Here is an 11681-nt window from a genome sequence, read left to right on the forward strand (position 1 = left end):
ATTTTTAACCTTGGCAACATTTTGACTTTTTTTTTTTTTTTTTTTGGAGACATATTCATCTAGCTTTTTTTTTTTTTTTTTAAGACGGAGTTTCGCTCTTTTTGCCCAGGCTGGAGTGCAATGGTGCAATCTCGGCTGACTACAACCTCCACCTTCTGGCTTTAAGCGATTCTCCTGCCTCAGCCTCCCATGTAGCTGGGATTACAGGTGTATACCACCACGCCCAGCTAATTTTGTATTTTTATTTTATTTTTTTTAGATGGAGTCTCGCTCTGTCACCCAGGCTGGAGTGCAGTGGCCGATCTCAGCTCACTGCAACCTCCACCTCCTGGGTTCGAGCAATTCCCCTGCCTCAACCTCCTGAGTAGCTGGGACTACAGGCACATGCCACCATGCCTGGCTAATTTTTTGTATTTTTTAGTAGAGATGGGGTTTCACCATGTTGGCCAGGATGGTCTTGATTTCCTGCCCTAGTGATCCGCCCGCCTCGGCCTCTCACAGTGCTAGGATTACAGGCATGAGCCACCGTGCCTGGCCTTCTTTTTTTTTTTTTTTTTAAGTTGTAAGACTAAAGGAAATGGAGAGGCAGAGACAGTTTTGGAACCTGTAGTAACCAGGAGAAACAACCTGTAAGATATTCGTGTTACTTATTCTTTTTTTTCTTTGAGACGGAGTCTCACTGGTCGCCCAGGCTGGAGTGCAGTGGCGCAATCTCAGCTCAGTGCAAGCTCCGCCTCCCGGGTTCACGCCATTCTCCTGCCTCAGCCTCCAGAGTAGCTGGGACTACAGGCGCCCGCCACCACGCCCGGCTAATTTTTTGTATTTTTAGTAGAGACGGGGTTTCACCGTGTTAGCCAGGATGGTCTCCATCTCCTGACCTCGTGATCCGCCCACTTCAGCCTCCCAAAGTGCTGGGATTACAGGCGTGAGCCACCGCGCCTGGCCTCATGTTACTTATTGCCTAGTACACTAAAGTGAGGAATGCCAGTGCAAGAAATTGTGAGAGGAGGAATGAGGATTGCTAAAACAACTGCAAATAACTTATACTCCTGGATAATGGAATTTATTACATTTTTATACTCTGTAAGTTCAAGAAAGATTTACTCACAATTTAGTAATGACTTTGTGGAAAGTACAGTAAAATGTGTGAGCAGTTTTAGTTACGTATTATTTGTTGGATTCTAAAGCACTCCACAGTGTTTTGATATATGCCTGTTTGGGGTTAGCAATGTACTTTTCTTGTTAAACATCACATGGGGATTGCACATTTATCTTCTCACCAAAACAGGTTCCTCTAGTGTATGTAAATATGACTGGTCACCTTTTTCTCTTAAGCTGAATGTCATAGTTCTGGCTTCACTTATTTGCTTTCTAGCAGCCTCCCCATGTTAGCCTTGCCACATGGTCAGTCTTCTGTTTGGTAGGTTTTATGAATCCTAAAAGTTCTAGTTCAGAAACAGCTCTAATAAACCGAGCACTGGAGGCTTTAGTTAAGGAAACTGGCCGTGCTGTATTTTTGACAAAAAGGGGTTAAAATCTCAATGTTAAAATACTAGTTGGTAAAGTGAAGTAGACAGTTCAAATATAAACTTCTAAATTAAACTATAACTGTTACTGGAAAACATTAATTAGTATGCACTGTCAATAAAACATAAATGGAAAAGTACTTAATGCTTCCTAAATCTAATGTTCTACATAGTATAGAAATTGCTCCCCGTTCCCACTTCTAAATGTACATTAGAAAAATAGAGAATTCACACCAGGTGCAGTGGTTCACACCTGTAATCCCAGCACTTTGGGAGGCCGAGGCAGGCAGATCACCTAAGATCAGGAGTTCGAGACCAGCTTGGCCAACGTGGTGAAATCCTATCTCTCCTAAAAATAAAAAAATTAGCCAGGCATGGTGGCAGGCACCTGTAATCCCAGCTACTTGGGAGGCTGAGGCAGGAGAATCGCTTGAACCCAAGAGGCAGAGGTTGAGGAGAGCCGAGATCGCGCCACTGTACTCCAGCTTGGTCAACAATAGCGAAACTCTGTCTCAAAAAAAAAAAAAAGAAAAGAAAAGAAAGAATTAGGCCAGGTGAGGTGGCTCACACCTATAATCTCACCACTTTGGGAGGCCAAGGTGGGCGGATCACAAGGTCAGGAGTTTGAGACCAGCCTGGCCAACATGGTGAAATCCTGTCTCTACTAACAACACAAAAATCAGCCGGGCGTGGTGGCAGGTGCCTGTAATCCCAGCTACTTGGGAGGCTGAGGCAGGAGAATCACTTGAACCCAGGAGGTGGACGTGGCAGTGAGCCAAGATTGCACCATTGCACTCCAGCCTAGGCAACTGAGCGAGACTCCATCTCAAAAAAAAAAAAAAAGAAAAAAGAGAATTCAATAATGGCAGTTTCATTTTTGGTAAATTTTAAAATATAATCTTGATATAAATTTGATACCAAAAGTTTTAGGTTTGGTCTCATTTTGGATTACATTCAAAATAAAGATTCAGAAATTTCAGTTATTCTAGCACCATATGGTTAATTTTAACAAGTAATACGGTTGTTTGGAGTATACCTTTATAAATATCTAGTGTAGATCTGGAGAAATTATAAACTTATATTTTATGTGTATTTGGACATTGTAGAAATGGTTTTAAAAGGATACTGGATAATTTCATTCATTTCTTCTGAGGTTGCAGAATTTGCATCCATTTTTTCAGCAGCTGTCACAACTGTTGCAAAAGCCTTTTGAATAGACAAGAGAGAAGAAAATAAAAATGTCTACAGTTGCCAAACATCTTTTACTATACTTCTTTTAATGGCTGTTGATAGCTGGCACATATTCTTCACTGAAATTTAAGATTGTCAAAACTACACTGATGATCTCTTTACACCACTTATATGTTAAAAGATAAAGTAATGGTTCCTGAATAATCCTGTTTCAGAGAACTAAGAGTATGCAGAGAAAAACAAGAAACAAAGCTAGTCAAAGTTAAAAGAAAAAGAAAGCCCTGTTTCCTCTACTAATCTTACCCCAGGAAAATATCTATTTTTCTTGGAAGCAGCCAATTATGGGTAATTTTTAATGGTGACATCTGTAAGGCCTTTAATAGAGTTAAGATCTTTGTAATACTACTCTGAAGACAGAAAGAATTGTTGTTTATTTTAAAGAATAACAACAGTTGTTTATTGCCTTGCCAAGTATTCCTTGTACTTCCTGATTGCTAAATCTGTTGTGTAGGTTTTTTCTTTTATTCAAGAGAAATGCTGGTTAATAATATGCTTTATTTTGTGAAATAACAGAACTGACCTAAATTGTTTAGTTTTTGCTTAATGCTAACTATTGGGTTAGATCACATACTTATTTTGACCTGGCATGAACACAGAATTGGCTTGGTTAAGGAATGCAGGATCAGAGGGCAGGGGATTGGGAGTGGGGGCTGTTGAGCTACCACTTCCTAAGGAACTTTTAAAGTTTGAAGTGATTTATGCTTTCCAAATAAAAGGCAAGGCATTAAACACAAGATGAATTCCAAAGCACTAAAAGTATAAAAATATTCTGAGAAAGTCATCATGGATGGTTAGAAAAATATCCAGCTTGTTCTTTTCCCCCCAACCTACCTCTGACCAGTCTACGAGGTTGATGAGCCTGCTACACTCTAGGTGCAGTTTGTATGCTATGCAGATGTCTGGGGCGATATTCGGAATGCAGCCTTCTTCGCTTTTCAGTGCTTCATTCTAAAACATAACAGTAAACTAAGATGACTAACTTTTAGAAATTATTAGGAACAAAATCAGACATTAATGAAGCCCCCAACCTAAACTGAGTAAATCAGTAAATAGAATCTTGGTTTCCTTTATTTAGTGAGTGAGTCTATTCAGTAGTTAACCAGTTCTTGTTTAGGTTTGTCTTGGTCACAACCCCTCTAGTTCTTAGTAACTAGAAGAATATTCCCAGGATTAGAAGATAAGCATATTTTTCATTTCAATCCATAAATTACTAATTTCTGAGACCTGAATGCACTTGCTGTAAAAAGTTTATGGAGATCTTTAGGAATACTTAATAAAATGGTACTTCCAACAATTAGCTGAATTCTAACAATTACTATACTGTATTAGTAAATACTAATAATACCACTTACCAGGGGTATAGGGTATAAATTATTTTTTAAAGAAAAGACTATGTTGTCAACACTGCAGATCTTAAGCTCTATAGAAACCATCAGTGTTTTGAAATCTATGGGTTTACTGAGAAACACAAAGTCTTACATACATACCCTGCTTTGATATTATAATATCAGGGGGTATATTATATCCCACCCAACAACAACTGAAATCATACGAGTTCTCTTCTGTGACTCACTAGCCAAGAAGACAGATTTTGTAAGTTTTAATTTGTGGCTTATATATTAAAAATAACTGATTTTTTGGTTAAGTATGAAATTATTCAATGGTTTTCACCATCACTGAAAACCATTGACTTATATCGTCCTACTCAATACTCTTGTAATACTCTGCATGTTTGTGTGCCATTTTGCAATGAGAAGCCAATACACTGGAATGCTCTTCATAGGTTTTATGGAGTTGCTTCTTAAGTATTTACTGTGGCAAGATTTCTGCGTACTTAACTTAAAACTCTTTCATGTATATATAGCTTATTGAATGTTTAAAGTGATCATTTTGCCTGGTCATAAGAAAGCTAGTTTCTAAAACTGTGAGCTGTCTTGAGCTATTGTTTAAAGAGCTTCCAGGAGTTGATAACTGTGTCTGGACTTTAGCGAGGGCACTGCTGAAGTGTGTTGCCCCAGGAGTTTTAGTGGCAGACTGCTGGTTATCCTCTACACTCAGCTCTGCAGATGCTCTCAGAATAGATCTTTCTTTGGTTTAAAATCCAAGATGAAGTCCCAAAGTATTTCTCTTTCCCACTAGAAACAACCATTTCGGTCTTTCAGTAATTTATTAGGCCATATTGTTTAATCCCTATCTGCTGTTAAGTTTACAGGAAACATTTCCTTTATTTTCACAAGAGTAGTAACATACTCTTGAGTATTTGTGCCTATGATCTGACTTCAGCATGTCAAGGGCAAAGATTACACATTGTCAAAAACTGGCAGCAACAGTTGGCTACTAATTGGTATCTCTATGGGGTTAGACATTTTTTTCTACAGTCTAAAGCATTTTTAAAAATATAGGAGAGGTGCAACCCTGAGTTGCCGACTCTCTGCTCATTAAAACATAACTGCAAATTTAGAATATTTTTGTGACAATGACGCCCAGAGCCTGAGCTAAACTAGCTGAGGTTTAGTTTAGTTCTAAATTTGATTTAGTTCTCTGATTACAGGTGCCTGTAATCCCAGCTACTTGGGAGGCTGAGGCAGGAGAATCACTTGAACCCAGGAGGTGGACATTGCAGTGAGCCAAGATCGCACTACTGCACTCCAGCCTGGGCAACACAGTGAGACTCCATCTAAAAAAAAAAAAAAAAGAGAGAATTCAATAATGGCAGTTTCATTTTTGGTAAATTTTTAAATATAATCTTGATATAAGTTGAAATTTCTGAATCTTTATTTTGAATTTAATCCAAAATGAGACCAAACCTAAACTAAACTAAATCAGAGAACTAAATGTTCATCTTACCTTTAGATAATAGTAAGGATTGTTGAGTGCAGTATGGAGGGCAATTCGCGGAGCAGCATTTAAATGCTCACGAAGGGCATGGGCAGCGCTGAAGTACACCACCTCATGGAGAGGCTGTGTCTCAGGAGGCAGAAGGTATTCTCTGAAACAGCCAGTCAGGCATCCATGTTTAGATAAGCACAGGTTTATTTTCTTTACATATATACATATATACATTTTTTTCCTTTTAGGCTCTGTTGGACTTCAATTTCCACTACGACATTTTTGTCAATCCTCTCTCCGTAGAGGACCGAACCATTTACTAAAAGCAAAATCAACAACCAAAAACAAACGAAACAAACCCAAATATCAGATCTAATACAGTTTCACTCAGAATTGCATCTCTTCCATATAATGGGTTTTAAAACTACCTCTAGATTCTTTATAAGAAGCTGTATATTTCAGTTCTGAGTTAAACCTTTAGGAACAAATGTACATATACTATATTTCTGCTCAGAAATCTTTAAGATAGCATTTCTTAAAGTAAATGAGAAAACAGATATCTACATTTTCTAGCACTACAAACATTTAACCTTTGGCAATATTAAACAAAGGCCCGGAATTAAGAGTTCAGGAAATTCTTCTTGGATCACAGAAAATTTTTAGTTGATATCTTTCATGGAAATGACACCTCAAAAGTTTTTTTTTTTGAGACTGAGTTCCACTCTTGTCGCCTAGACTGGAGTGCAATGGTGCAATCTCGGCTCACTGCAACCTCTGCCTCCTGAGTTCAAGCGATTCTCCTGCCTCAGCCTCCCGAGAGGCTGGGATTAGAGGCGCCCACCAACACGCCTGGCTAATTTTTGTATTTTTAATAGAGATAAGGTTTCACCATGTTGGCCAGGCTGGTCTTGAACTCCTGACCCCAGGTGATCCACCCGCCTCGGCCTCCCAAAGTGTTGGGATTACAGGTGTGAGCCACCTCGTCCAGCCCAAAAGTTTTTTATATATTGGAATTACTTTTTACGTTAGAAGGCAGAAAAGGTTAAATCTTAGTTTCAGAGTATTGAAAAACAAATCATTAATAAAATTTCACTTATAAAAAAATCTGCCATAATTTGGGATTTTTTTCACCTATAAGCTAGATGATAAAACAATTTTAATAAATTCTGAACTAAAAAATATGGCATTAAAAATTCACTTAGCGTGTATAATGAGCCCATCAGGTGGTCTATGCCATGACAGTGATATCATCCGGGATTCCTGGAGGGTAGCAAATTGGAGGGGAGAAGCTTTGGCACACATAACCCATAGACAGAGTAATGTCACTAACTGGATTAAAGTATATAGTTAACTCACATGACTTCATAAAGAAGATTTCTGGGGCTTAGTCCAACCCTGAGCCTAAAGTATTTTGGCCACATGACAGCTTGTGTCAGCTCCTTTCCCCACCAGTACAAGCAGAGCAAAGCAGCTACCTCAGCCCAGTCACGGGACATTATTCCCCTTCTTCCAAGTATCCTTTCTCTTCTTCTGGAGAGGATACCACTCCCTAGAAATCCCCTACACTTGTGTTGTCCCAATGTGGCCAGGAGCTTTGAAGAAGAGAGGAAGTGGAAAGGGTATTCAACATGGACATCACTCTTCACCATACCCCTTTCCTCCCTCATCTCAAGAGCTAATGACCCCCTTGCTCAATGTAATTCTAGGTGCTGCTCCTTCTCCAGAGTCAACTGGAACAAAACTTGCTTGCAAAGAGTGTATGATTTTGACTTAATTCTCACTAAGGACCGGTATTCTATACCTCAGATACTGTTAACATCTTAATTACTCAAGGTTAAGTTAACTTAGCTGTAGCTTCAGGAAACAGTTTCTGTGATGGCTGGCTACCAATTTGTAATTTCTGACCATAAACTCTTCCTACACTAACCTCATGCAGTTATTTCCCAATCAGTATACATGGCTGTCATTAAAAGATCTTGTTGCAGTCCCTGCTATGTAATAAGGATTGGATATCTAACAAGGCAACCAGACAGAGTCAATTTTTACATGTGATTTATAGAAATGCAAGCATTTCCCAAGGCAAAAGACCTCTCTATCCTCAAAGAACCATCAGAGCAAAAATAAAATATCTGCCTTAATTTTGTTTCCACTGGCTACATTAGTTGAACAACAACAATGACAAATATGTTATACATTAGAATTTTTATCTGACTGTAGACTTGGAGATTGGCATAGAAATATATTTCTGTGACTTATTTACGTGAGAAGAAATAAGCAATGAGTCTGGCACTAGAGCACTGCATTATGCTCATTTTGGATTCAGACCAGACAAATGATAGGCCTTCCCTGAAAGAGTTGGTTCTGAAGGAACTGGTAGAATTAGTATCAACAAGGGCTACAAAGTTGAAGCTTGCTATTGGCAAAAACAGTAACTTAGAAAGTGGTAATTTATTCTCAGCTCTTAAGATCTGGCAACTTATTCTTGCCTGTGTTTTTGCCAAGAGCTGCTCATAGTATACTGTGAACTCTGCCTCCTGAAGTCTCCTGCTTATATTTGTCTTTAAAGGACATCCTTTCTCCATAACCCCAAGCTCTGCCCAGATGTCTGTGGTGTGGCCATTGAGGGCAGTATAAAGAAATGGAGAGGGCCTTTTGACAGGTGTCAGGAGAATGAGACTGTGTGGCCTTGCATGAGTCACAGCCCCTCTCTGGGCTTTAGCTGCCACAGGACTGACTCTTCAGTTCTCTTTTAGCTTTAACATGCTATAATTCTAATCTCTTCCCTCCTGGGACAATCTTGGTAAAGACACTAAATCCTAGTATGGGAGATTTTGTGATTTTACAACAAAACACATTTAATCATACTGAGGATTATTTCAACAACTGCTCAGAAAGGTAAAAAGTCAGACATATTAGGTGAAGGATCATGAAAGGGGAATGGCTGATGTGGTTTCAGAGCCTACAATTTGGAATTTGTAAGAACTCTGGAACCTGACATTTGGCCTAAAATTGGCAAATCACATTGTAAAATTATTTTTAGTGACTACTTGGTAAAAGGGAAGAGTCAAGAGTTTGGGGCTAGACACTCTACAAGAACAGGAAAGCCCAGTAGGGCAAGGTTAACTCTATGAGTTCTAAAATGTAATTTTTGACCAGCATTTGGCCAATATTGCAGTTCATCACTTTTTTTTTTTTTCTCCTCGAGATAGAGTCTTGCTCTGTTGCCTAGGCTGGAGTGCAGTGGCACGATTGCCTTACTGCAACCTCTGCCTCCTGGGTTCAAGCCATTCTCCTGCCTCAGCCTCCCGAGTAGCTGGGATTACAGGTGTGCGCCACCATGCCCAGCTATTTTTTTGTATTTTTAGTAGAGTTGGGGTTTCACCATGATGGCCAGGCTGGTCTCAAACTTCTGACCTCAAGTGATCTGCCCACCTTGGCCTCCCAAGGTGCTGGGATTACAGGTTAACCGTTTTGGACCTTTTCATGGCATTAGCAATTTCTCCCCAATGAGTAGGAACAATGACTGTCCCCACATTATTCTGGAAAACAAAACTTTTAACTTTCAGAAAAGACATGTAATTTGTCAGAAAAGCACTCTTTCTCTTTAATAATTGTGCTGCTATTTTCTCAGTACTTTATTCAGTGCCTAGCCTTCTGTTGGGTTTAAACTGCTATTAAAATTTACAATAAACATGTTCCCCCCTCACCACACTTTTTAGGTTATTAAATCATCTTCTTTTGCACACTTCTCATTTTTTTTCTGTAGCATGCCCAACTTCCACCAAAATTAGGTGGGTGATTTTACACAGCTACATAAAGCTGACTTTTGGGAAATCCATGAATCAGAATGATCTGGGTTTCCTAAAAAGGAATCATCCTAAAATACAGGCTGGATTGGTAGACTTCTAAATTTACCAAGCACATGTCTCAACATAAATTTAGTGCACCTGATAATGAGGTGCGCTGGCATTGTTTAGAATTAAATGTTCTTTCTTTAGGATAAAATAGAGCAGCATGGCTAGTCTGCTCTGTTTTCTGGGCTTGGCTCAGATCCAGCATTTACTCCTAGCAAAGATTAAGTGTAATATAAATACTTTGTTATTAGATAGGGGAGAAACACTCACTTTCTAACTCATCTCTCCCCACCTGGCCTAATGAAGTAGATCAAATTTAAGCCTATATTCTTGAACTGAGAGTAAAAGAATGAACTAAGTCATTTGATTATACATCTTGATAATGATGGAAAAGGAATAAAAATTACAATTCTAAGCTGGATGGAGAGACATGAAAAGCATAATGCCTAACCTGGGAGAAAAATGTTCTGGATTAGCTATAGACAGCTATGACACCAGTGTTATTGGAAAAACAGCATGATTTTTAGCTCTTAAGAGCTAAATTTAGACTTACCTCACTAGACAGTCAATGAAGTTCACAGCATTTTCTCTGAGTACTTCAAATTTGGTTTGCTTCTTACTTCTTCTTAACTCCTTCATTTCCAATAAGGACTATGGATAAAAGAACATACCTTTTCTGGTGATCCTGAGACAGAAAACCCCTCAGAGGGAGCTCTGTTGCTAAGTTCTATAGAAGCAGCTGATGCCTTTTCCATAAGACAGGATGTACAGAGAAATATCAAAATGGGTTTTGTTTATTCGTTTTATTTTTAAGGTCTGGCAAGAATCTCTCCTCAAAGGTGTTTTGCTTTATAATATACAAGTAAATTTTTAGGGAAACAGGAAAAGGGCAGTTCACTTTACTACTAAACTACATGGCAGAGTGCTCGGTATCCACAGTTCATTAATTCATTTAAGAAAAGGACTTAACAGGATAAAGAAAAAAATCTTGCCTTTTTGCCATACTAACAGAATAGGTTCCATGTGTTTTATTTTACTTAGATTGAACTTTTACTCTACATTTATCATAATTTGGTATCATAGTACAAAGAAGGTTCTTCATTTTGACAATCAAGATCCTAAAGTTAGAACTATCTCAAAAAGCATATATTGGACATTCTGTGGCTCAATTTCCACTCTGTACTTGAATATGCATTTTAAAAAATCAAGAAAAGTAACTAAAACTAATGAGTTAGGCTCTTTTAAATCTCTCAGTTTGATCAAACAGAAAAATACATCAGATAAAAAATCAGATTTCTTTTGTGCAGTCATGTTCCCATTTTCTCTTATTGCTAGCTAATTCTTTCTCTTGCTGAGCCCACAGAATGGTTTCCACCTATGTTAGCTAGTAGATTCCAGAATGGGTATATGTAGAGTGATGATGGCAATGGGACTAACAGGATGTTCAACTTAGAAGTGAGTTAAAAGTCTGCTTTGTTCCTGGTTGTGGTTTAAAAATGAAAACAAAAACATCCAGGCAGAGCTAATCTAGAGGACAAACTGAAGAGAGGGAGTGTCACAGGATGCACCTGGAAGGAAGGAAAGTGATCTGACCTTCTGAAGATGATACAGGTCTGTCTTCTGAAGCCCCTTTGGCTGTGACCCAGAAGCATCTTCTTCCTCTTTGTTTTCTGCTTTTAATACAAAACCAATAGACATCAATGAGGGTAAATCCAAGTCAAAAGAACAAACATTTCTACTATTCCAAAGGAAGTAAAAGTTTCACCTATATATATATTTTTAATGTGGCAAGAGATCAAGATTCCATCTGATAAATGATTTCTTACAGAAGCTGAAGGCCAATAATACATAACTTGTGCTGTAGTGATGTCTTCAAAAAACCAGCTACTAAATTTTAGAAGTGTTACCACAATGAAAACAAAACAAAATACAACCTAACAAAACTCCCTCAAACCAACAGCAAAAAGTCTCAAAAAAAATTTTTTTTTTTTTTTTCAGATGGAGTCTTGCTCTGTTGCCCAGGCTGGAGTGCAGTGGCGCCATCTTGGCTCACTGCAACCTCCTCCTCCCAGGTTCAAGTGATTCTCCTGCCTCAGCCTCCCAAATAGCTGGGATTACAGGCGCCGGCCACCATGCCTGGCTAATTTTTGTATTTTTAGTAGAGAAGGGGTTTTGCCATGTTGGCCAGGCTGGTCTCAAACTCCTGACCTCAGGTGATCCA

At 38.7% G+C, this 11681-nt stretch overlaps 1 protein-coding gene across 1 annotated transcript in view; it reads right to left on the reverse strand.

The window, feature by feature from the left end:
* Window positions 1-1037: 1037 nt before the first annotated feature.
* ORC3 (origin recognition complex, subunit 3) overlaps window positions 1038-11681 on the reverse strand; it is a 61284-nt gene continuing 50640 nt past the window's right edge. Inside the window, 6 exon segments of the mRNA XM_011984454.1 lie at window positions 1038-1477; window positions 2653-2732; window positions 3609-3725; window positions 5625-5766; window positions 10014-10111; window positions 11054-11130. Of these exon segments, the coding sequence (XP_011839844.1) occupies window positions 1372-1477; window positions 2653-2732; window positions 3609-3725; window positions 5625-5766; window positions 10014-10111; window positions 11054-11130 (620 nt within the window). The 3' untranslated portion in view covers window positions 1038-1371.

The sequence above is a fragment of the Mandrillus leucophaeus genome, unplaced genomic scaffold (assembly GCF_000951045.1).
Source record: "Mandrillus leucophaeus isolate KB7577 unplaced genomic scaffold, Mleu.le_1.0 Scaffold268, whole genome shotgun sequence".
Lineage (NCBI taxonomy): Eukaryota > Metazoa > Chordata > Mammalia > Primates > Cercopithecidae > Mandrillus > Mandrillus leucophaeus.